This window comes from Mastigoproctus giganteus, chromosome 14 (genome assembly GCF_048544385.1).
Source record: "Mastigoproctus giganteus isolate SK-2022 chromosome 14, ASM4854438v1, whole genome shotgun sequence".
NCBI lineage: Eukaryota > Metazoa > Arthropoda > Arachnida > Uropygi > Thelyphonidae > Mastigoproctus > Mastigoproctus giganteus.
In genome coordinates this window covers 52,628,654-52,655,013 of record NC_143588.1, presented here as the reverse complement: position 1 = coordinate 52,655,013, position 26,360 = coordinate 52,628,654, and the positions used below count along the sequence as shown (strand labels likewise).

The 26,360-nt window shown below is 37.5% G+C and overlaps 1 protein-coding gene across 1 annotated transcript in view; it reads right to left on the bottom strand.

The window, feature by feature from the left end:
* Window positions 1-26,360, bottom strand: part of LOC150075137 (carnitine O-palmitoyltransferase 1, liver isoform-like) — a 317,335-nt gene that overhangs the window by 266,286 nt on the left and 24,689 nt on the right. The window contains exon 2 of the mRNA XM_090388328.1: window positions 22,540-22,694. Coding sequence (XP_090244454.1) covers window positions 22,540-22,694 — 155 coding nt within the window. The remainder of the gene's footprint in view (window positions 1-22,539; window positions 22,695-26,360) is intronic.

The following is a 26,360-nucleotide window of genomic DNA, read 5'->3' as shown; positions in this document are numbered from 1 at the left end:
ATGTTAGAAATGAACCTTCCTTCGGAAACATGTCTACTAACATTCTAACTCGATTTGCGAGTTAGAATGTGGTGGCAAAAAATGTTGAAGTGTGTAAAAGGTTTTCCTTGTCCTCTTCAAGTGTATCGACATTGGGGAAGAATAATGATGTTTACATATCAGCACTGGAAAAGAATATAACTGGAGGGGGAAAAAAGACCTGGGAGTGAATTGTGCAGTCAGATATCAAGTTTTCTGAGCAAAGCAGACAGGCTGACAGAGCAGGTCGTGGGGTTTTGTCAATGATATACAGGAATTTTGCTAGCAGGGAAAAGGAGGTGGTTGTCCCTTTGCATAAGGCAATAGTCAGGCCCCCTGCCTTGAGTACTGCATACAGGTCTGGAGGCTTAATTTTAGGAAGGATGTAGAGTTGCTATGTTGTTATGTTGTTTTTTTTTAGGAGCATTAGCAACTAGGGCCATATTGCTCCGGGGTATGCGGTGGTCATTCCCTGACCTTTCCGCATCCTCCGTATTTGGTGGTGACGGGCTCGAACCCCGGTCTAATCAAGAAGCGTGTGCTACGCACTGCTGCTCCTTCCCACCTGGCTACGGAGGCGCCGACTTGTAGAGTTGCTTGAGGGTGTACAGAGAAGGGCAACAAGATTGGTAAGGGGAACGAAGGGGTTCTCTTACCAAGAAAAGCTAAAAGTTCTGCAAACTGCAGTGGATGGAGACTAGGCACCTGCAAGATGATCTGCTTGAGGTGTATAAGGCCTTGGAATGGTTTAAGCACACACTGAATTCTGATGGGATTCTTCTGCTTGCTCAGATTATAAACCTGCGGGGGCATAAATTTCAAATGAGGAAAGACAGTTGTAGAATAGTTGTGCAGAAACTTGCCTTTAGCCAGCAGGTGGTTAATTGCTGGAACAAACTTCTATCTGTCATTGGGGAAGTTGATAGCTTAAATAAATTCAAGGAGGAACTGGACAAACTTTTAGAAAGAATGGTTGTGCAAAATTGTGTGTTTTTTTTTTTTTGACTGATGCTACATAAACTCACATGATTGCTTTCTTGCATCACATGCCTCCATTACTACTAGCACGACAATGCCGACAAAACAGGACTTTTTTTATAATTTTACACCTGACAATACATTTAAGTTCAAAGGAAAAAATGTGTTGGTGGGAAAAAAAATCAAAGGTTCGCTTGACGATGCTCATACATGCAATTATGACAGGAACTGATAAAAAAAAAATTATCAGAAAATCGTTAAAACCTCGGTGTTTCAAAAACATAAGGAAACTTCCTGTGGATTACACTGCAAATAAGAAAGCTTGGATGACTTCAGATATTTTTCAGAATTCAAAAAGCAGAAAAATATTTTATTGTTAGCTGATAACTGTCCTGCACATCCCCATATTCAAAATTTGTCCAACATTAAGCTAATGTTTCTGCCTCCCAATGCAACATCAATTTTACAACCAATGGACATAGGTTGTAATCAAGAGTTTGAAAGAATTTTATAAAAGATTTCTAATTCCACTTCTGATCAGTCAAAGAACAGAAACTAACCAAGTCTATATCAATATTAAATGGTATAAATTTATCGAATAATACGTGGAACAGTGATATTTGGACTTGAATCGAAGTAGCCATCGAATTGCTTCAAGAAATCAAAATTAAATTCAAATAAAATTTCAGTCGTAGATGAAGTGATTGGAAACGAAGAAAATAACTTACCATTATCTGAATGGTTGCTATGTAACAACGTTGTAGGTTGTTTAATACAAATAACATCAATGAATTTGTACGAGTCGATGACAACTTATTAACTAGCAGTCATCCTATAGAGAGAGATATTGTAGTTGCGGTGCTCAACAAAGACGATAACGACGATGGTAAAGACGATAATTGTGATGATTATATGATGACAATTGAAAGTGAATAGAAATCAGTGCCAACAATCTCACAAACTCAAGGTGCAATGGACGCAGTCAATTTTTTAGAAGGAACTGAGGCAAGTAATGAGACCTTTAATGCGTTGAGTGTTTTTAGGGGAAACTTAAGAAATATCAAAGTGAAATTGTTAAAACAAACATCGATTTTTAAGATTCATATATAAAGACTAATTGAAAGTGTTTATTATTAAATAATATTGTTTTAAAATTACAGACAAATAAATTGTTTAATATTAAGTGTCTTGTAGTTTATACAAGAATATTAATACAAGTAATATGTGGGTATACTTATATTTTTTTCTCTAATATTTCTTTTGTTTTGGAATCTATCTTTTTATCAAGTTATTGAGAATTTAAAAAAATAGGAGGTAGATTTAACTCATCACTGATATAAAGTGTTCATTGTTTAACGGTCCTAGGGGTTTCCCCATCTCCATTATCACTGATATAGTGAGTAACGATTATAACAAGGAAATTATTGGTTCCTTGCTGCTCATTATAACCAAGTTCAACTGTATTTAAACACTCTACCTGTCCCTCCCCTCCTCCCCCTTTTTTTTTTTTTTTTTGTATGTGTGGCCAGTAGGATGCCTACTTCCTTACTAATGCAAGTCAATGCTTATAGCAGAGTAAACTTTGCATTCACAATAAGTTTCCCTGCTTTTGCACAACTTTCAAAAAAGTCTATTTGAAAATTGAAAAATGTATCTTAAACATTCTGATAACGTCATTACACCACAAAAAGGTTAATCTGCTATTTACCCATTTTCTTGAAGTTTAAATAATAACAACTTAAATTTTTCACTCTTTTTTTTTTGTTTGAAAGTAGTGCAATACTGGGACAACTTGTTCCAAAATAAATTGTTTCTGCAGTCAGAATACTGTATCAATTGAAAAAGTGTAAATAGTCCTGACTGGGAGGAATAAAAAAAAGTAAGAAGTTAATTCTCCCACAAATCCATACAATTTAATTCTTATTTTATAAATTCCATTAATATTATGATTAATTAAATAGTCATGATTTCATTTGTTAATTAATAATATTATTTAATTCTATCCCTGGCCATACACAGAATGGTATATCTTTATTTTCCATAACCTATTTCATGAATCATTACTTAGTTTCCATATTCTTTATGTTAAAGCCAGTTTGTCCTCAGATTTGAAGGGGAAACCACTGAAACACTGTTATGAACTGACTAGACAGTCATTCATTCATCTGGAAAGCACATGCAATCAACACATTTTTATAGTATTATCTATCTGCAACATCTATCTACCCAATATCAAAGAGTCTTTAAATTAAATAAGCAAACATTACAAAAATGCACTGAATAAAAATAATGCCATTTAACAAGGCAACAATTTTAACTAAAATGTCTTCAATAAAATTTTGAAAATATTGTGCCATCAGATGCACTGATCTACAAGCAGTGGTATTTGGGTGAAGGACAAACTCAGTTGGATAAACTTTGTCCTTCACCAAAATGCCACTATTAAAGTATTAATTACTTGGGGAAGTGTATTTATATCATAACTAATTGTACCTGGCGTAACACACGGCATCTTTCTGATTATGGCATAAATTGTTTAATCTAGTTCAGTGGCAATATAATTGTTTAGCGGCAATATAATTGTACAGCAGTCACCTGTGGAATATATGCATGTCGCTATTTGCAGGTGGTTCCCCATCTTGTCCAACAAATATTGCAACAACCTCCATTTTGGATGTAGGTGCATTATATCATCAATCTAAGTCCGAGTCTTCTATAAATGATATGTGCACATTCATTGTTGGATTGCCCTGGATTATTTGATGCATTTGTTTACACGACTCAGCAAATATATTAACTTGTTGCAGCATCTTGTTCAATTGCTGCATTACTTTGGCCATACACGATTGCTTTGATTGTTTTTCAAGCTGTTTTGTTTTTGCTTCATCATAATCGAAAATATACAGGCTTGTTCTGGCCTTATTCGCCTTGTTTGGATATAGCAGTGAGACGAAATGGTAAATCTGGGACTGTGTCTTCTAAAATCATATGGACCATTTCCCCACAGTGAATTAATCTCTGCACCCATTGAAGTGAATGCCACTGCCGAGTTGTACTCTTGTTTATGTTCTCTGTAGTTATTTGCTTCACATGTATCCCCTGCAAGCAGCTCTCGTAATAGAGTAGGTGTCTCAGACAATGGGTCAAGTGAAACCTTTCCATCATGACAGCATTTAGTGTATTTATTCAACGTGTTTGACCCATGTCCCCAATATCTTGCATTGCAATAATCAGTTGTAACACATATTTCCTATGTTGGGCTCTTCCACATTGATTACAACTTGTTGATTATTTGCATCTGGTACTTATATTTGATTAGACCTATGATGTTTTGCCCATCTTCTCATTTCCAATCTTGCTACCAATCTACCAATCTTGAGAACGAGAGTAGCCTTGTGCAGGCGAAGTTTTTACTGCTCCTGAAATAGAAGTTTTTTCTGTTTTATTAGCTTAAATTGGCATATTAACTTATTTTCTAGAGTAGCTTTATATTCCTAGTTACGATACGTAGTTTAAAGTTTAACTTAGATAGAGATTTTGTAGGTATTACTAAGGGTATCAAATACACGTGTTACAAGGTGCAGCTCTGCTGAACGAGAAGTTTTTAGCCATATTTAGCCACTTTATTGACCAAATGTTATATTAAATTATTTTCTATAAGTAGCTTATAGACCTAGTCAGAATCCTTAGTTTATTCTGAATTGAGACAGTGAGATTTGTAAGTTAATTAATACTTAAGTGTCCGTAGATTTACAGTTCTTAACTTGCCGCCATTGTTATACAATACGTTATATCCCGAACTAGATAGCGTTAGCTTAGTATAGTATAGTATAGTATAGTATAGTATATAATATAGTCAATTCATCAGTAAAATCTATTCATCTTGTTAAACTTCATGGTCAATTAAATTGTACTTTTTAACTAAATACATATAACGACTTAGATTTTACAAACATAACATAATTAATTAATACATAACTTGATGTGGAAGTTACATAAATGGAACTCGTAGATAATACTCGATGTTGTTGTTGTTAGGTTTGTTGGTGCATCAGCAACTGTGGCTATAATGCACTGATTTCTGACTAGTATATCTTTGTTGTTGATGCTGATTCTGATAAAAATTTAAACGAGGATATTTATCAATTGATTTTAGGAAAACAAAAACATCATCCATATCTTGACGATCTTCTAGAACATTACGTAGTGTTAATTGATTGCAATTTTTGAAAAGTAAGGAGAAAGCAGTTTTTCGTTCTCTTAAATATAGTGGGCATTCAATAACGATATGCTTTACAGTGAGTGGACATGAACAGTTACTGCATTGTGGGGAATCTTCCTTTCATAATAAATAACTGTGAGTGAGGTATGTGTGACCAATGCGCAGTCGCGCTAGTACAGTTTCTTCTTTTCTATTTTCCCTGTATATAATACTCGATACTGAAAAATATATATAGCGTTATAACTGTGTTGGGATACAAGTTTAGGGTTATAATTTTGTACTGAAATTGAAATTTTATTGAAATTAAATTGAAATCATGACTCAGACCAGAGCAGCAAAGCAAAAGGCTCAAGCTAATGGGAGTGCTGTGGCTCAGGGGAGAACTGAGGGGGTAGTTGCCCTGAATCACAGGCTTATTAAAATGCACTGCTTGCTTGATGTTTGTGGAGCAATCGGGTACGGAACATAATACTGCCATGGGGGATGTCTTTGTGTGTGCGTGCGATGTAAGGAGTGTAAGGAAATCAGGCGACAGCTCAGCATTGTTACGGGCCTATATGAGAGCTTGAAGGACAGGGTGGATGCCCTCGAAGGATCTAAATAGAGGGGCCCATCGCTCTCAGTTGCCCACATCAACGCCAGAGCTTGCACTTGGTCATCACACAACACAGTGGCAACCCCCAAGGCAGAATGCGCTAGTCACACAGGAACTAGTAGTTGCTGGTGACTCTATTGTCAGGGAAAAGGGGGAACATGGTATGTAAAAAGGATAGGTGGAACAGGACCAGGGTATGTCTGCCAGGGGCAAAGATTGATGACATTCTAGAGCGGATATCATCTTTTAAGAGCACAAATGGTGACACACGTTGGCACTAATGATATTCAGAATAGGAGATCGGCGGAATTACTTAACAAGAACAGGTCACTGTTGAAAAAAAGCCGTGAATTAGGGTTGAATTTGAAAGTGTCTGCAATTCTGCCCAGACACGATAGGAGGGACTATATGATGACAGCCTTGTCGAACAATTTGGCCCTGGAAAGATTGTGCAAGGCTCAAGGGGTAGAATTTTTTTCAGCCTGGTCTGTACTTGGTAACAGGAGAGACTGCTTCTACAAGGATGGGATACACTTAAATAGAAAGGGTGCAAGAATATTTGCTGATGCTGTCGAGGCAGTATTAGGTGGGTTCGAAAACTACCTAATAATAGTAAACCCCCGCTATTCATGGGGGTTACGTTCCTGAGAAATGCAGCAAATACCGAAAACGTGAATACTGAGTTATGGCTCCCATAGTAATACAGGGGTTCCGTTCCAAAGTATGAAATATATAAGAAAAACTAGGTCTAAAATTTTGTCTATGTATGTATCATATGTACCTTCATAATATCACTACGTACATACAGTACATAGTGAAATGCAAGCATATGGCATCGAAATTAAAATAAGAAACAATTTAATAATAAATATAATATTTATTAGAAATTTCAAACAAATATTTCCAACCAGCGTCTTTGCTAGTTAAAAAACTTATCCCGTCAGTGCTATCACCAGTTTCGCTAAAGTGTTGATAAAGGTGTTTTGCCTTTTTACGAATGATAAGTGAATTTAATGGAATTTTATTTTGAGTTCGATCTTCTACCCACAGATTTAAAGCCTTTTCCATTTTTTTCTAATTTAACATCACAAGTTACAGAACAAATTTTTGAAGCAATTAGCGCGTTTTCACGGACACTACGGCGGATTTTTTCTTCTGATTTCTTGATTGATCGTACCGTTGACTCATTGATTTTATAATGTTTTGCTACTGAGGAGAAATTTTCACCATTAGAAATTTTGTCTAATAACTCAATTTTATTTGCTAATGTCATCACCTTTGATGTTTTCACATTTCCCTTGTTATTCGTAGCCATATTTTTGTACAGGTTAAAAACAACTTGTCCACAATAAAGTCACTTTCTTCCGTTAACACACTCGAAAAAGTCTGTTTTACACTGCAAAACGGTAGATTTATCACCTTTGTAAACATATCAATTTATAAATTGATAAATTTATTCAATTCATAAGCATATAAATTAAAAGCAAAACGACGAAACCTTCCATGAAAAGCGCATAACACATACTGAACAAGGATTAGCGAGAAACATCCACGCTCACGATTTTGTCACCCTCTCCCCCCACTCACTGAGCCCTCTTTTGACCGGGAAAGATAATTTTAGCCACGCCCATGTTTTTTTTATGGCGGAAAATGTTCACGGTGCTTTAAAATTCACATTTTTTCAGGTTTCATTTTATATTAAATCAGTGACCGTGAATACAGATACCGCAAAGTTTACTGTACTGCCTCGATAGGTGGGTTGGAAAACTGCTAGCTTGGGGGGGGGGGGAATACACGGACTAATAGATTAACAGTAGCCACTGGCAGAGATGAAAGTGATTCTTGCACAGCTTCTACTGAAATGAGCAGCAGCCTAGAAAACAATATGCAGGTTATTTCAAGAACTGCTGGGAGTCATTGCGGTACAAGTAAACAAATGGGTTGTGTTAGGGTAGCTAAGAATAGGAACAGTTGCATGTATACTTGTGTGTACACCAATGCTAGGAGTTTGATAAATAAATTTGATGAATTTCAGGTATTGCTCAAAACATCAAAGGCAGATATTATTGGGATATCAGAGACGTGGTGTCACACAGATATAAGGAATGTAGATCTGGAATTTGGGGAGTACAATATGTACACAAAGGATAGACAGGATAGCAAGAGATAAGGGGTCATGCTATTCGTTAAGAAACACACAAAATCCAAGGAAGTGCAGCCAGTCGACATCACTGGACAGTGCAGGGTCGAGTCAGTTTGGTGTGACATAAGCATTGGGAGATCAAAATTGAGAGTAGGAGGGTGCTATAAGCCTAATGACTCTGAGAGTACAATAAGAAACTGTACAGGGAAATAGTGGGCCAGTAAATCAGAGAGGCTTATAATGGGGGATTTCAATTTCCCAGATATTGACTGGAATGGGTTGGTCACTCAAACACTAGCAAGGCTTTTGTGGATTTATTGGATGATTATTTTCTACATCGGCATGTTTGGAAGGCAACTAGAGGGAGTAATACTCTTGATCTGATTATCAGTACTGATTCTTCATGCATTAAGAATCTGCAGATAAAGGAACCACTAGGTGGCACTGATCACAGTATGCTGAACTGGGATTTACTCAAACAGGTAACTACCATCAGTGGTAAAGGGAAGGGTTTTTGCTTTCGTAGAGGCAACTACGATGGTCTCAGACAGTATTTAAATTCTATACAATGGGACCAACTGATGATGTTACCAACAGCAAATTCAAAATGGGAAGCATTCAAAGAACTTATCTTGGAAGCTACTTACATACCAACTAAGAAATATTGTTAAAGGTTTAGGCCTAAATGGATGTCTGGTAAACTAATTAGACATGTGACAGAAGAAAAATGCATGGGATACATATAAATTACCATGTGACACAGAAGCCTATGATACATATAAGCTGGTCTGTAACCAAGTCACAAATGAGATTAGCCAGGCAAAGGCAGATTATGAGAAATCCTTGGCAAAGGATGCCTTTTTTTTCCCTTTCCTTTGGTAGTTATTGGTGCATCGGCTTCTGTGGCCATAATGCACCTCCCAAGGTTTTTGCAGTACTTTGATCCAAGCCTGAGGCGGGATTCAAACCCCCGACCTTTGGGTTGCCAGGAAGACGCTTTACCCACCAAGCTAGCCCGGTCGGCTCACAAAGGATGCAAAGAAAAACAGAAAAGAGTTCTTTACTTACGTAAACTCTAGAACAAAAGAGATGAATCAAATTGGTCCACTGGATATTGATGTTTCAACAGTTCACTCTCCTGCTCAGGTGGCTAACAAACAATCAATATTTTGCATCTACATTCGCACACTAGGAGTTATTCTGGAAGAGGAATGCCAGAGGTGAAGTAAACTGGCAGTGACCTAGATGATTTTGTAATAACTGAGAGGAAAGTGGAGGAGAAATTGTTGAGGATAAACATAAAAAAGACACCCAGGGTGGATGGGATCTATCCAGTTATATTAAAGGAGACAGCAAAGGAAATAAGCAAACCCTTAGCCATAATTATGAGAGCTTCTTTGGACTCAGGGAAAGTACCCATAGACTGGAGATCTGCAAATGTGACCCCAATTCACAAAGGAGTATCAAAGGCAGACACAAATAATTATAAAACTGTGAGTTTAACTTCTGTTCCAGGAAAATTAATGGAGGCACTGGTTAAAGAAGCACTGCAGGATCATCTAGACAAGACTTCAGTTATAAAGCTCTGACACAGCATGGTTTTATTAAGGGAAAGTCTTGCCTGACCAATTTGATTGGATACTATGATGCAGTCACAAAAGAACTGGATGCAGGGAATAACTTTGATATTATATATTTGGATCTTAGAAAGTCTTTTGATACTGTTGCACATGGAAGACTGCTGCACAAATTGGAGCAGTGTGGCATTGGAGGCAAATTGCTGCTATGGATAAAGGGGTGGTTGAGGGGCAGAAGACAGAGAGTGGTAATCAATGGACACTGCTCATCATGGATTAAATGTTATTAGTGGAGTCCCTCAGGGTTCGGTGTTGGGTCCATTGTTGTTTTCTATATTTATAAATTATATTGATGATGGTATATCAAGCTTAATGTCCAAGTTTGCAGACGATACAAAGGTTGGCAGCATTGTTAAGGACACTACTGACGCTATGCTGCTGCAACAGGATCTGGAAATGTTGAGCAGATGGGTTGAAAGGTGGCAAATAAAGTTTAACATTGACAAATGAAAAGTACTGCATATGGGAAACAGTAACCCCAGAGCAACATATGAACTCTGTGGTACTACACTGACAGTGGTAGAGAATGAAAAGGACCTGGGGATAATTGTGCAGGCAGATATGAAGCTTTCTGAGCAGTGGAGACGGGCTGCAAGATTAGCTCATGGTGTCTTGCCAATGATATACAGGAGTTTTTCTAGCAGGGATAAGGAGGTGATTATTCCCTTGTATAGGGCAATGGTCAGGCCACACCTTGAGTACTGTATACAGATCTGGAAGCCTCATATCGGGAAGGATGTAGAGCTGCTGGAACGAGTACGGAGAAGAGCAACAAGATTAATGAATGGAACAAAGAGACAAAGAGTTGCTCTTACGAAAAAAGGCTTAAGTTTTGCAAATTACAGAGTCTGGAGACTAGGCTCCAGCGAGGTGATCTGATAGAGGTGTATAAGGCGTTGAATGGTTTGAGTATGCTCAATGCTGAATGGATTCTTCCTCTTGCTCAGAATAATCACCTGAGAGGGCATAAATTCAAATTGAGGAAAGACAGAGGTAGGATAGATGTGCAGAAATTTGCCTTTAGCCAGTAGGTAGTTGGTTGGTTGGTGGAACAGACTTCCATCCCTTGTTGTGGAAGTTGATAGCCTAAATAAATTTAAGGCTCAGCTGGACAGGTATTTTGAACAAATGGACGGGTGAAATGGGAGTGGGGTTTTTTTTTTTGGCTGATGCTGCATAAGCTCGCTTTCTTGCATCATATGCCTCTACTAATGCTTCTCTTTCTTCAATGTTTTCTGTCTGTCTTTAGAGTGTCTCATTTCAGTCTCTTAGATTTCTTCTCTAATGTTTCATTAGCATTTCTTCTAGATTTTCTCAAAGTTCTTACATACTGTACAGCCATTTTTACACTTCTTAAAACTTAGAATAGTTTATTAAAAATGAAGACATAAAATAAATATACATCAACAGCTTTCAGGCATAGGTTGCCTTTCTTCAGTCAAAAAACATTAGTACAAAAATTAATAAAAAATTTTTTAAAAATAAAAAAATAAAACATGACCACCCAGTATGGTGGTCATGTGAGGTTGTTATTGTTGTTATTTGGCTTTTAGGAGCATTAGCAACTAAGGCCATACTGCTCCGGGGATATGCGGTGGTCATTTCCTGACCTTTCCGCATCCTCCGTATTTGGTGGTCACAGGCTCAAACCCCGGTCTAATCAAGAAGCGTGTGCTATGCACTGCTACTCCTGCCCACGGAGGTGCCTCCCGGTCATGTGAGGCGAATCACATGAACGGGTTTTTTTTTTTTTTTCTTTTGGTAGTTGTTGGTGCATAGGCTTCTGTGGCCATAATGCACCTCCCAAGGTTTTTGCAGTACTTTGATCCAAACCCGAGGCGGGAATCGAACCCGCGACCTTTGGGTTGCCAGGCAAGCACTTTACCTACCCGGCTAGCCCCGTAGGCACATGAACGGGTGCTGGCAACAATTAGCAGTTAATTTGGACAGCATACCTAAGCATTTTATAAAGATATATTCACTATATATATATATATATATATATATATATATATATATATATATATATATATTTTTTTTTTTTTTTTTTTTAATTAAATAAAATAAAAAATAAGCGATTGAAATGCAGTGATTCCATGACCATTATTGGTCTCGTGGTCCTCTGTCGATATGGGGCATGATGGGGCAGTCTATTTTATTTTATTTTAATTTATTCTGATTTTGTCATCTTTTAGTAGTTCCTTTAACCCCCTTTTTTGGTGAGTCACATGAGTTTTTCCATGAGTCACAGCACTCCTGCCACTTTGCGCCTGTTTCTTTGCTTATCTACTCAGGTGCATAATATTTTAAATTAATAAAACCAATAAATTTAATTAATTAATTGTCAATACTACACTATCTAACAGAATCTTAAATGCACTGATGCGTATTACACTATATAATTTTACATCAGAGCTACCTAGTTACCACAGTTAAAAATTTGAATCACCTACCACTCTCTATACAAAAACAATGGCTGAAAAATTCGAATGAAACAACAGTTTTACATATATTAAGTAGTAAATAGATGTGCAACATAAGTTAATCAAAGTATCAACAATAGATCAAAGCTGATGGAATCTATATGTTCGCCAGTGCAAGATGCTTTCAAACGTTTTCTTGCCTAGGATTTTTCTATCTGTGGATTTCTCCTTGGATTTTCGTGTTAGATATAAAATAAATAAGCCTTGCCTGTCTAGAGCATTTCCACAAATATTCTTTAGAAAGCAAAAAGGTGAACTCAGTTTTTCTCACCGTGCTGAATATTCTCTCACACCCAGTACTGTTAAGGGAATTGTTGGCGCCTCCGTAGCCAGGTGGGAAGGAGCAGCAGTGCATAGCACACGGCTTCTTGATTAGACCAGGGTTCGAGCCCGTCACCACCAAATATGAAAGATGCGGAAAGGTCAAGGAATGACCACCGCATATCCCGGAGAAATATGGCCTTAGTTGCTAATGCTCCTAAAAACCAAATAACAAACAAACAAGGGAATTGTTAAAATATCACACGACTTGGAATAATCTGTTATATTTCAAACATTTCCTTGTGCACGTGTCAGTGGGCAAACAAATTCTTCTTTCAGAATTTTATCTGGCAGGTTTTTTCACACTAAAAGTGACAGAACTGATGTTACTGACATCTATTTCTTCATATTAATGACACCAAGAAGTACTGAAACTTGTCCTCAAAAAAATCTCAAACCTGAAAATGACACACTACCAACCGATAAATTCTGTGCTACCTTGGCATTTATAAGAACATTTTCCAATAGAAACATTGACACCATGTAATCACGTGCAGCAATAAAGTACTTGATCACTGAACAAAAGAACTCTTCTTATTATAAACTGTCCACACTTCAGCAGAAGAAATCCCTATGACTAAGATAATAAAGGATATCAATCCCTATGATAAGCTAATCTAGGGTAATCAACTGCCAAAAAGGAAATGGATGATTCAAAAACTGTTGTTATAATAAATGTACACATCATATTCATCAATCATATCTAGGCGTAATGGTCTCAATAAATTTGGATGTTAGGTACACTGGATTGAACATCTATGTTCGGATTTTCAAAAACTGGCCTAACATTTAAACGAAACAAGCAAACTGTTGAACAACAACCCCCCTACATGATCTTTAAAACTCAAAAAAAGATTGTGTATATGTTTATGACAAAATATGAAAGTAAATATTGTGAAAAATATGACATCAACATCACTGAAATGTTACATCTATTTTTGCATTTCTTTCTAGGCACTGCATGTGTCCTTATATTTACATGCTTGCAAATGTAGTAGTAGTAGTGGCACATGATGCAAGAAAGCAAGTGTAGGAGCTTATGCAGCATCAGCCAAAAAGAAAAAAAAAAAAAAAAATCACACCATTCTCTCCAAATGCCTGTCCACTTCCTCCTTAAATTTATTTAACCTATCAACTTCCACAACAACAGATGGAAGTTTGTTCCAGCAATTTTGAATTTGAAAGTGTCTGCAATTCTGCCCAGACACGATAGGAGGGAGTATATGATGAGAGCCTTGTCGATCAATTCGGCCCTGGAAAGATTGTGCAAGGCTCAAGGGGTAGAATTTTTTTCAGCCTGGACTGTACTTGTTAACAGGAGAGATTGCTTCTACAGGGATGGGATACACTTAAATATAAAGGGTGCAAGAATATTTGCTGATGCTATCGAGGCAGTGTTAGGTGGGTCGGAAAACTGCTAGCTTGGGGGGAGACAAAGACCAATAGATTGACAGTAGCCACTGGCAGAGGTGAAAGAGATTCTTGCACTGCTTCTATTAGAATGAGCAGAAGCCTGAAAAACAAGATGCATGGTATTTCAGAGACTGCTGGGAGCCATTGTGGTACAAGTAAACACATGGGTTGTGTTAGGGTAGCTAAGAATAGAAACAGGTGCAGGTATACTTGCGTGTACACCAATGCTAGGAGTTTAGTAAATAAATTTGATGAATTTGAGGTATTGCTCAAAACATCGAAGGCAGATATTGTTGGGATATCAGAGACGTGGTGTCACACAGATATAAGGGATGCGGAACTGCAATTTGGGGAGTACAACGTCTACAGAAAGGATAGACAGGATAGGAAGGGGGGAGGTGTTATGCTATTAGTTAAGAAACACATAAAAACCAAGGAAGTGAAGCCAGTCGACATCGCTGGACAGTGCAGTGTGGAGTCAGTTTGGTGTGACATAAACATTGGGAGATCAAAATTGAGAGTAGGAGTGTGCTATAGGCCTAATGACTCTGATGAGTATAATAAGGAACTGTACAGGGAAATAGAATGGACCAGTAAATCAGAGTGTCCTATAATGGGAGATTTTAATTTCCCAGATATTGACTGGAATTTGGGGGCTGGATACTCACACACTAGCAGGGCTTTTGTGGATTTATTGGATGATTGTTTTCTACATCAGCATGTTCGGGAGGCAACTAGAGGGAGCAATACTCTTGATTTGATTATCAGCAGTGATTCTTCATGCATTAAGAATCTGCAGATAAATGAACCACTAGGTGGCAGTGATCACAGTGTGCTGAAGTGGGATTTACTCAAAGAGGTAACTACCATTAGGGGTAAAGGGAAGGGTTATTGCTTCCGTAAAGGCGACTACGATGGACTGAGACAGTATTTAAATTCTATACAGTGGGACCAACTGATGATGTTACCAACAGCAAATTCAAAATGGGAAGCATTCAAAGAACTTATCTTGGAAGCTACTAGGCTTTACATACCAACTAAGAAATATTGTTCAAGGTTTAGGCCAAAATGGATGTCAGATGAACTAATGAGGCATATGGCAGAGAAGAAAAATGCATGGGATACTTACAAATTAACACATGACACAGAAGCCTATGATAGATACAAGTTGATATGCAACCAAGTTACAAAGGAGGTTAGGCAGGCGAAGGCAGATTACGAGAAATCCTTGGCAAGGGATGCAAAGAAAAACAGCAAAGAGTTCTTTACTTATGTAAACTCTAGAAGGAAAGGGAAGAATCAGATTGGTCCACTTGATATCGATGGGTCAACTGTTGATGATCCTGCTCAGGTAGCTAACAAACTAAATGAATATTTTGCATCGACATTCACACATGAGGAGTTATTCACCAAGGGGAATGCCAGAGGTGTATTCAACTCTAGCAGTAAGCTACAGAATCTTGAAATAACTGGGAGTAAAGTGGAGGAGAAACTGTTGAAGATAAACACAAGAAAGGCACCCGGGGTGGATGGGATCAATCCAGTTATATTAAAGGAGGCAGCAAAGGAAGTAAGCAAACCCTTAGCCATAATTATGAGAGCTTCCTTGGACTCAGGGGAGGTACCCATAGACTGGAAATGTGCAAATGTGACCCCAATTCACAAAGGAGGATCAAAGGCTGACACAAGTAATTATAGACCTGTGAGCTTAACTTCTGTTCCAGGAAAATTAATGGAGGCACTGGTTAAAGACGCACTGCAGGATCATTTAGACAAGACTTCAGTTATAGCTCAGACACAGCATGGTTTTGTTAAGGGGAAGTCTTGCCTGACCAACTTGATTGGATACTATGATGCAGTCACAAAAGAACTGGATGCAGGGAATAACTTTGATATTATATACTTGGATCTTAGAAAGGCTTTTGATACTGTTGCACATGGAAGACTGCTACACAAATTGGAGCAGTGTGACATTGGAGGCAAATTACTGCTATGGATAAAGGGGTGGTTGAGGGGGAGAAGACAGAGAGTGGTAATCAATGGACACTGCTCATCGTGGACTGATGTTATTAGTGGAGTCCCTCAGGGCTCAGTGTTGGGTCCATTATTGTTTTCTGTATTTATAAATGATATTGATGATGGTATATCGGGATTAATGTCCAAGTTTGCAGACGATACAAAGGTTGGCAGGGTTGTCAAGGACACTACTGACACTATGCTGCTGCAACAGGATCTGGAAAGGTTGAGCAGATGGGCTGAGAGGTGGCAAATGAAGTTTAACATTGACAAATGTAAAGTACTACACATGGGAAACAGCAACCCCAGAGCAACATATCAACTCTGTGGTACAACACTGACAGTGGTAGAGAATGAAAGGGACTTGGGGGTTGTTGTGCAGGCAGATATGAAGTTCTCTGAGCAGTGCAGACGGGCTGCAAGAGTAGCTCATGGAGTATTGTCAATGATATACAGGAATTTTTCCAGCAGGGATAAGGAGGTGATTATTCCATTGTATAAGGCGATGGTCAGGCCACACCTAGAATACTGTATACAGGTCTGGAGGCCTCATTTCAAGAAGGATGTAGAGCTGCTGGAACGAGTACAGAGAAGGGCAACAAGATTAGTGAATGGAACAAAGGGGTGCTCTTACGAAGAACGGCTTAAGTTTTGCAAATTACAGTGTCTGGAGACTAGGCACCAGTGAGGTGATCTGATAGAGGTGTATAAAGCCTTGAATGGTTTAAGCATGCTCAATGCTGATGGGATTCTTCCTCTAGCTCAGAATAATCACATGAGAGGGCATAAATTCAAATTGAGGAAAGAGAGATGTAGGATAGACGTGCGGAAATTTGCCTTTAGCCAGCGGGTGGTTGGTTGGTGGAACAGACTTCCATCCCTTGTGGTGGAGGTTGATAGCCTAAATAAGTTTAAGGCTCAGCTGGACAGGTATTTTGAACGAACGGAGGGGTGAAGTGGAAGTGGGTTTTTTTTTTTTTTTGGCTGATGCTGCATAAGCTTGCTTTCTTGCATCAAATGCCTCTACTAATGCTAATGCTAATTAACCACCCGCTGGGTAAAGGCAAATTTCCGCACATCTATTCTACATCTGTCCTTTCTTAATTTGAACTTATGTCCCCGTAGGTTCGTAATCTGAACAAGTGGAAGGATCCCATCAGAATTCAGCGTGCTCAACCCATTCAAGGCCTTATAGACCTCAATCAGATCACCGCGCAGGTGCCTAGTCTCCAGCCACTGCAATTTGCAGAACTTAAGCCTCTCTTGGTAAGAGGATCCCTTCATTCCCCTCACCAATCTTGTTGCCCTTCTCTGTACACGCTCAAGCAAATCTGCATCCTTCCTAAAATGGGACCCCCACACTTGTACGCAGTACTCAATGCGTGACCTGACCATTGCCTTATACAAAGGGATAATCACTTCCTTTTCCCTGCTAGCAAAATTCCTGTATATCACTGACAAAAGCCCATGACCTACCCTGGCAGCATTGCTCAGAAAACTTCATATCTGACTGCACAATTACTCCCAGGTCTTTTTCATTTTCTACCACCTTAAGTGTAGTACCACACAGTTGGTAAGTTTCTCTGGGGTTACTTCTACCCATATGCAGTACTTTGCATTTGTCAAGGTTGAACTTCAGTTGCCAGTTCTTAGCCCATCTGCCCAAATTATCTAGATCCTGTTGCAGTAGCACACTGCCATTAACAACCCTGCCAACCTTTGTGTCATCTGCAAACTTCGACATTAAGCCTGATATACCTTCATCAATATCATTGATAAATACACAAAACAACAGTGGACCCAACACCGAACCCTGAGGGACTCCACTAATAACATTAGTCCACGAAGAGCAGCACCCATTGATTACCACCCTCAGTCTTCTCCCACTTAACCATCCTTTTATCCATTGTAGCAACTTACCCTTAATACCATTCTGCTCCAATTTGTACAGTAGTCTTCCATGCGCAACAGTGTCAAAAGCTTTCCTGAAATCCAAGTATATGATATCAAAATTATTTTTTGCATCCAGTTCCTTTGTGACCACATCATAATAACCAATCAAATTTGTCAGATAAGACTTTCCCTTAACAAACCCATGCTGTGTTTGAATTATTGCTGCAGTCTTGTCTAGATGATCCTGCAATGCATCTTTAACCAGTGAGAGCAAAGTGAAAATGACTCCATTATTTTACCCGGAACAGAAGTTAAACTAACTGGTCTGTAATTACTCGTATCACCCTTCGATCCACCTTTGTGAATTGGGGACACATTTGCACATCTCCAGTCCGTGGGAACCTCCCCTGAGTCCAAGGATGCTCTCATAATTATGGCTAAGGGTTTGCTTAGTTGCTTTGCCGCCTCCTTTAAAATAACTGGATAGATCCCATCCACCCCAGGTGCCTTTCTTATGTTTAACTTCAACAATTTCTCCTCCACTTTGCTCTCAGTTATTACAAAATCATTAAGCACACTGCTACAATTTGATAACCTTCTTCCATTTTCAAACTGTAATAATTCCTCACGTGTGAATGTAGATGCAAAATACTCATTCAGTTTGTTTGCTATCTGAGCAGGATCATCAACAGTCGAACCATCGATGTCAAGTGGACCAATCATATTCATCCCCTTCCTTTTAGAGTTTATATAAGTAAAGAAATCCTTGCTGTTTTTCTTAGCATCTTTTGCCAAAGATTTCTCGTAATCCACCTTCGCCTGCCAAACCTCCTTTGTGACCTGATTACAGACTAGCTTATATCTGCCACAGGCTTCTGCGTCACCTGATAATTTATATGCATCCCATGCATTTTTCTTCTCTGTCACGAGTCTCATTAGTTCATTTGATAACCATTTAGGCCTAAACCTTGAACGATATTTCTTAATCGGTATATAAAGTTTAGTAGCTTCCACGATTAATTCCTTGAATGCTTCCCACTTAGAATTTACTGTCGGTAACATCGTCAGTTGATCCCACTGTACAGAATTTAAAAAAACTGTCTGAGACCACTGTACTCCCCTTTACGGAAGCAAAAACCCTTTCCTTTACCCCTGACGGTAGTTACCTCTTTGAGTAAATCCCACTTCGGCACACTGTGATCACTGCCACCTAGTGGTTCCTTTATCTGCAAATTCTTAATACACGAATGATCACTGCTGATAACCAGATCAAGAGTGTTACTTTCTCTGGTTGCCTCTCGAACATGCTGCTGCAGAAAACAATCATCCAATAAATCCACAAAAGTCTGACTAGGGTGTGAGTGACCAACCCACAAGTTCCAGTCAATATCTGGGAAGTTAAAATCCCCCATTATAAGACATTCTGATTTACTGGCCCACTCTATTTCTCTGTACAATTGTTCATTGTACTCATTCAAGTCATTAGGCCTATAACAGACTCCTACCCTTATTTTTCCTTTCGCAGTGCTTATCTCACACCAAACTGACTCAACAGAGCACTGTTCATCTATATTAACTGGGTGCACTTCCTTTGATTTTATGTTTTTCTTAATTAACAGCATAACACCCCCTCCCTTTCTGTCCTGTCTATCCTTTCTGTACACATTGTACTCCCCAAATTCCAGTTCTGCATTCCTTATATCTTTGTGACACCACGTCTCTGCTATACCAACAATATCCGCCTTTGATGATGTATAATTACATCACATTTCCCAGAGCTTGAAATTGAAAAATCACACCTACATACGTAAAGCAAACCACTTATCTTTTTCAGATTTTACAAAATATAGAAAATTTTGCATATGTCTTCTGAAATTCTCATATTTCTTTGTCATCTTACTACAAGACATTTTTAATTTAGCTTTGCATCACACAACTACTACGAAATACTAAGAAGAATACAAAGTATAATCCTGTGTTTCTATTTTGCAATATAGACTAACACACCTGAGGCTAATTTGTTAACAAAAATGAGCAAAATTCCAATCTGATCAAGTAATTTTCAATTTTTTTTACAAACAGAAAAAGAAAAGGAAAAAAATTAGCTTTTGCAAAAAGGCAGAGAAACTCTTTGTCACCAATTACATCATGATGGTGGGATAAAGAAGTGGTCAAATAGAGTTTAAAAAAAATTTCCATTGTAAATCCAAATGGTCGGCCAGCACCTATAATTTCACTAATGTACGAGGAGGTATCAAAAGGTTCATACCCTTACCTAGAAATAATAGCCCTAGAAAGATGAAACTTCTCGGGAACTTGAATCCCTTTCTATGTAATCTCCATGTATAGCAACACGTTTCTCCCATCTACGGATAAGTTATTTAATGACTCAATCTAAAAGTCCACACTTTTTGCCTGAAACCACAATTCCACTTCATTGACGACTTTCTGAAATGAATCAAAGTGGCATACATGCAATGATTTCTTCATTTCTCAAAACAAGAAGTCTGATGGTGCTAGGTTAGGAGAATATGGTGGATTACACAAATCCAAAGGTTGGCAAGAACACTGCATTTAACTTTGCTTCTGCAAAGGCTTCAGCAATCTTGGAACCCATCGTGTGGTGACCTTAGACATATGCAGATGGTCATGTAAAATGCTGTGGGCAGACCCATAACTAATTCCCACTGCATTTGAGATGAAATGAATTGTCACACATCTGTCACTCAGCACCAGCTGCAAAACCTTTGCAACAGTCTCACTGTTTGTGGATGTTAATGGCCTTCTAACTCTTGGCTCATTAAAGACGCTTGTATAGCCACACTTAAATCCACTTTTTTTACAGTATCATAGGATAAACAATTCTGCCCATACACAGCCTTCATTTCTTTGTCAATTTCCTGAGTTTTCTTGTCCTGCAAATGCAGGAACTTGATCACTGCTCGATACTCCACTTTGTCAACCGTAGCATCCTTCCTCAAATTCAGGACTCAACGTCTCGTGTATGATCACCTAGGGAAATGAAATTTCATATGTTAGTTATTGAATATGTAGACAACTTATAAACGGCATCTTCCTACTGATGTTTTATCTAGGTCAGGGTACGAACTTTTTGATACCTTCTCTTAAGTTTGCATTCAGAAATGTACACCAATCAACAAGAAAGATCCAAATTCTAACTCATTAACTTTATATAATTTTTATTTCATTAATATCTCAATTCGTAGACCTAATAACAAGATTCAGAGAAACCAGAAAGTACTAATTATCAATCAGTTTATATTTATTGTGGATACTTCAATCACAAAATTCACTTGATAACAATTCATTTGGCTTAATTAGCATTATTCATATTTCACATGAATTCATTACGAACAACCATAATGTACTTCTCAAAATAGTTTTCATAAACATTTAAAGTAGAATATCCCAACACGGTTTCAGACTATTATTACCCATTACAGTAATAGTATTTGCCATATAGTGCAAGGAAGTTGCAGGTTAAGTATCCTGTTGTTGTTGGGTTAGTTGGTCCTTCAGCAACAATGGCTATAATGCACATAGGTTAAGTATCCGGTAGACCTGTGAATTTATTCAAACTGTCAGCCTCAACTACCTGTGAGGGCAACTTGTTCCAGCCATCAATGACTCACTAGCTAAAAGAAAAACTTCCTACAATCTAATCTAAACCCCATGCCCTGTAATTTGAGTTTATGACCCTTAGTTCTGGAATTCTCTATAACTGTGAGAATTCGACCTTCATTCATTTTACTGAGCCTTATAAACCTCAATCAGGTCGCTTTTGAGGTGCCTAGTTAGCAAGCTCTGTAACCCACAGAATCAGAATCCTTCCTCATACAGTAGTCCTTCTGCCGATCTCTTCATTCAAGATAGAAATACAGTAAGCTGCTGAATGTGTTTTTTTTTTTTTTTTTTTTTAAATCAGTATAACTTTATACTTAAATTGACCCAGATCTAATGTGGATCTGTTGGAATAAGTGCAGAGAACAGCAATAAGATTGGTGGAAGCCCAAAAGGGTGCTCTTACCAGGAAACACTTTAGTTTTCCAAATTTCAGTGTCTGAAGAACTAGACACCCGATTGAAGCGATTTTATTGAGGTGTTTAAGGCCTTAAATGGATTGAGTAAGTTCAATGCTGATGGAATCCTTCATGGAATGGGTGCAGAGAAGAGTCATTCAATGGTGGAATCCATCATGGAAACACTTGGGGGGAGAGTATAAATTCAAACTGAAGAATAATGAACGCAGGTTGGAAGTGTGCAAATTTGCCTTCAGCCAGAAGGTGGTTGATGTTGGAACAAACTCCCATCTGATGTTGTGCAGTTTGAATATCACGTAAGATCTACATAAACTGTAGAGGAGTTGAACAAGTGAAATGTCGGAAGTGTTTACTTTTTTCCCCTGATGCTATATAAGTTCACTTTCTTGCATTATTTGCCACTACTGCTAATAATAATAATAATAATAAAATTGTCTTCTTTTGCTACTGACAGAAGTAGTTAGGTGAGCTAAACAATTTCATCCTTAACATTACTTCTCTTCTTAGTTATTTAAATGCTATTATGAAAATGATATTTGTTATTTTTATTATATTCATATGTAGACCACAAAAAAAAAAAAAAAAAAAAAAAAAAATGAAGGAAACAAAAATTCCAAGCTACATGAAATTAGGGAGGCACTGATTTAGATTCACAGGTACCATAGGAAATTTTTAAATAAAATAAAAAGTAATAAACCAGATATTTTAATAACAAAAACTATCAAAATTAAAAAAATTTAAACCAATATGCAGACTCACCTTGTGGTATATGAAGAAAATCCCCAATGTCCCAAAGGAATTTATTTATTGAAGAAGTTAACCATGGTTCAACCACCATTAGAAATATAAGGACCAGAACTGCTATCCTTAAGTTGGAAAGTGACGTTGGCCATGTACCATTTCGAATAGAGTTTCTATTAACGTATAAAATAAAAATACACACATTACAAATAATGGATAATTGTTCTGAAATCGAAGTTCATGCTGCACAAAAAAATTAAACTATTTATTGGCATTGGGGAAGGAGAAGGAATTGTTCAAAATTTTTTGAACACAATAAAAAATAATTAAATTAATTTTAAAAAGTTTAATGTGAATTTTAAAAAAAAGATTTTCCTTCCTGAAGCTGACAATGCTTTTCAACCATAACGTCGTGATCACAGGAGCAAAAATTACCAAGAATGTGAGAGTATGAATCTTAAATAGCGATTATTAGTCTTCACTCATGCACGCAATAAGACGGAATCGGAGATTATACATGGCTGGTGAACGTTAATAGAATTCTCATGTAATTAAATTGACCATTTTTGCAATTAATAGTCTTGTATAAGTATTTTGGCCTTGTTGAATAAAAATGTTTTTCATTAAAGGCATAAAATGCTAATTCTGATGCTGCTGAATGAGAAGCCCGAACTGAGGATGCGTGCAGTTTAACCCAAAAATTCAGAGGAAACGCGTAGATCCTTGTTAAGAAGAGTCAATCACTGGAAGAAATGTTGTATACCAGGTAATGTATTTGTGTTGCGAAAGAGGAAAGAACTGAGCAATTGTCCGGTATACCGTATAATTTCCATATTGGTCTGGCCACAATCTGAATGTGTTAAACTATTTGTGCCACTGTTCAATGTATGGGACAAAGTATTTTTTGATACTACTATTGTTGGTTGGTGTAGTTTTTTTTGTATCCTATCCTTAGCAGCAAGGGGCCCTGTTTAACAATCTGCTGATTACTATCTGTATTTCTGTGTCTAAAGCGCATTCCATCGTTGAATATTTATCGGCATTAAGAAATTGATTAAAGATAAGACATTTTGTAGGTGAACGGGTGATAGCTGTTATAATGCAGAAGCATAGCAGTGTTTGTTGGCTTACAATATATGTTCAATTGGATTTTATTCGAGTCCCAGGTAAGCATGAACTTCAGAAAATTTAATGACTTAGTATCCATATTTTCCCTTTCCAATGTAAAATTGAGTCTGAGATGAATATTATTAAGCAAATGTAAAATGTCTTGGATAGTACTACTATCCAAGTAGTATGTCATATGGGGTAGAAAAGTTGTCAAATGTATGCTCAATCATTGAGAGATAGACCTCCGATCTTAAGCTGTTTATTCCCATTGGAAAACCAAAAATTTGTTGGTATATTTTGTCTCGAAAGGTGATATAGTTGGCTTCAACTAAGAGTTTAATTAAGTGAAAAATTTCTTTAATAGGAAGCTTTGTATAATTAATTGGTATAGAGTTCTTATTTAACATATCCCAAAGAATATCTAAATGTATATTCAACATTTACATTGGTATATAACGAAGTAACATCCAGTGAGAATAAATAATCATTATCACTGAGTCTACAGTCCTTAAGGTTATTAAGTCCCATACGTTGAACAGTGGCCCAAACAGCTTAACCCATTCTTTAAAGATACAAAATTTAAGAGTTTGACCAGACCTATATGGAAATTACACGCTATACTGAACAATTGCTCAGTTCTTTCCTCTTTCGCAAAACACAAATAACTGACCTGGTATACAACATATCTTGTGGTGATAGCAACTCATCTTACCAAGGACCTACGCAGTTTCCTCTGAATTTCCGGGTTAAACAGCAAGTGTCCTCAGTTCGGGCTTCTTGTTCAGCAGTGTCAGAATTAGTCTTTCATGCTGTTAATGAAAAACACATTTTTATTCAATGAGGCCAAGATACTTAGTGTCCAACGTAATTATACACGACTAACTGCAGAAACTGTCGAAATTAAATTACATGAGAATTTTATTAACATTCGCCGGCCATATCTAATCACCAATTCATGGTCTTTTAAGTGCATGCACAAAGACTGATAATCTCTATTTAAGATTCATTCTCACAAATACTGGGTAATTTTCATTCCTGTGATCATGACATATGGTCGAAAAGCATTGTCACCTTCAAAAAGGAAAATCTTTTTTTTTTTTTTTATTTACATTAAACTTTTTAAAATTAATTTTTAATTAATTATTTTTTTAAAAATTGTGTTCAATTGATTTCTTAATTGCTTTAAATTTATTTTTTTACTGTAATCATTTTGCATTAATGTTTTATTTGTTTTAATTTCTGGAGAGTATCATATGGAAGTGTTCTGTGTATCATACTGAGGTAAACTTCACTTCTTTTACATATTACATTGGCACCTCCGTAGCCAGGTGGGCAGGAGCAGCAGTGCATAGCACACGCTTCTTGATTAGACCGGGGTTCGAGCCTGTGACCACCAAATACGGAGGATGCGGAAAGGTCAGGGAATAACCATTGCATATCCCCGGAGCAATATGGCCTTAGTTGCTAATGCTCCTAAAAACCAAATAACAAACAACAACATATTACAGTCACAGATAATTGTTTTATCTATTGTAAATAATAGCAAGGCTCTTCTTCAAAATTCTAAACTTTGCTCCTACCAGAGAAAACATATTTCTAAGCAAGAATGCCCTTTTTAATTCAAATGGCCTTCACGGGTCCAATGATCACATGCAATATATTTTTCACCACTCTGATTGACACATAATTGGAAATTTTTATCTCGCAACTTCATCACTACTTATCTAAAACATAAGCATAATAAAAATCTACATAATTTTTTCTTCATGTACAATAATTTGTAATCTGTTACTGTATTGTTAAAAAAAAAATAAAAAAATTTCTAATTTACACAAAAATGACATCAAAAGTTTGCATAAATCAAATAAAAACTAAGAATGCTTGCTAAAACATCCAGTAGGCATGGCTTGTGATCAGTCTTCTGAATTGCAGTTTTACTGTTTAGAAGTTTGTAAATGTTGGAAAACAAAAAATAATAAAAACTTGTATACAGTGACCACCCTTTGAACCAGAAATTAAAGTACTTTATATGGTAGTACTTTGCATTTGTCTGTAGCAGTAATTACAGAGTAACGTAGCAAGTGGGTGGTAGGACACTCAGGGTAGAGGGAAAATTAATGTCTTGGGGGAAGTAACTGTGCACTCAGATATGAAGTTCTCTGAGCACAGTGGGTAGGATGGTGTTCCTACCAACCGTGCTACAAACGAGGGCTACTAAGATGTGGTCACAAAGAAACTGAATGCAAAACATTATCTTCATATTACATACTTAGATTTCGGAAAAGCTTTTGATACTACTGTACATAAAAGTAAAGTAAAGTAAAGTGCAGTCATTATCAACCCACTGCAGGATGGAAGCCTCCTCAACAATTCATGCTGGGGGAAATGGACCATAATCTGCCACGCTGGTCCAGTGCGGGTTGGCAGATCGACCGTATTCAGCAGTCAGGGGTTTGAACCCCCGGTCTACTCAAAGAGCGTGTGCTACTGCACTCCCGCTCCTGACCACTTGGCTATGGAGGCCCTGTACATAAAACACTGCTGTACAAATTGGAGCAGGGGGCATTAAGGGCAAGATGCTGATATGCATAGAGACGACTGACTGGGAGAAGATGGTGAATAGTAATCAATGGACATTGCTCTTCATGGACTGATGTTTTTAGTAGTATTCTACAGGGTTAAACCGTTGGGCTCATTGTATTATTCATCATTATATTTACCAATGATAC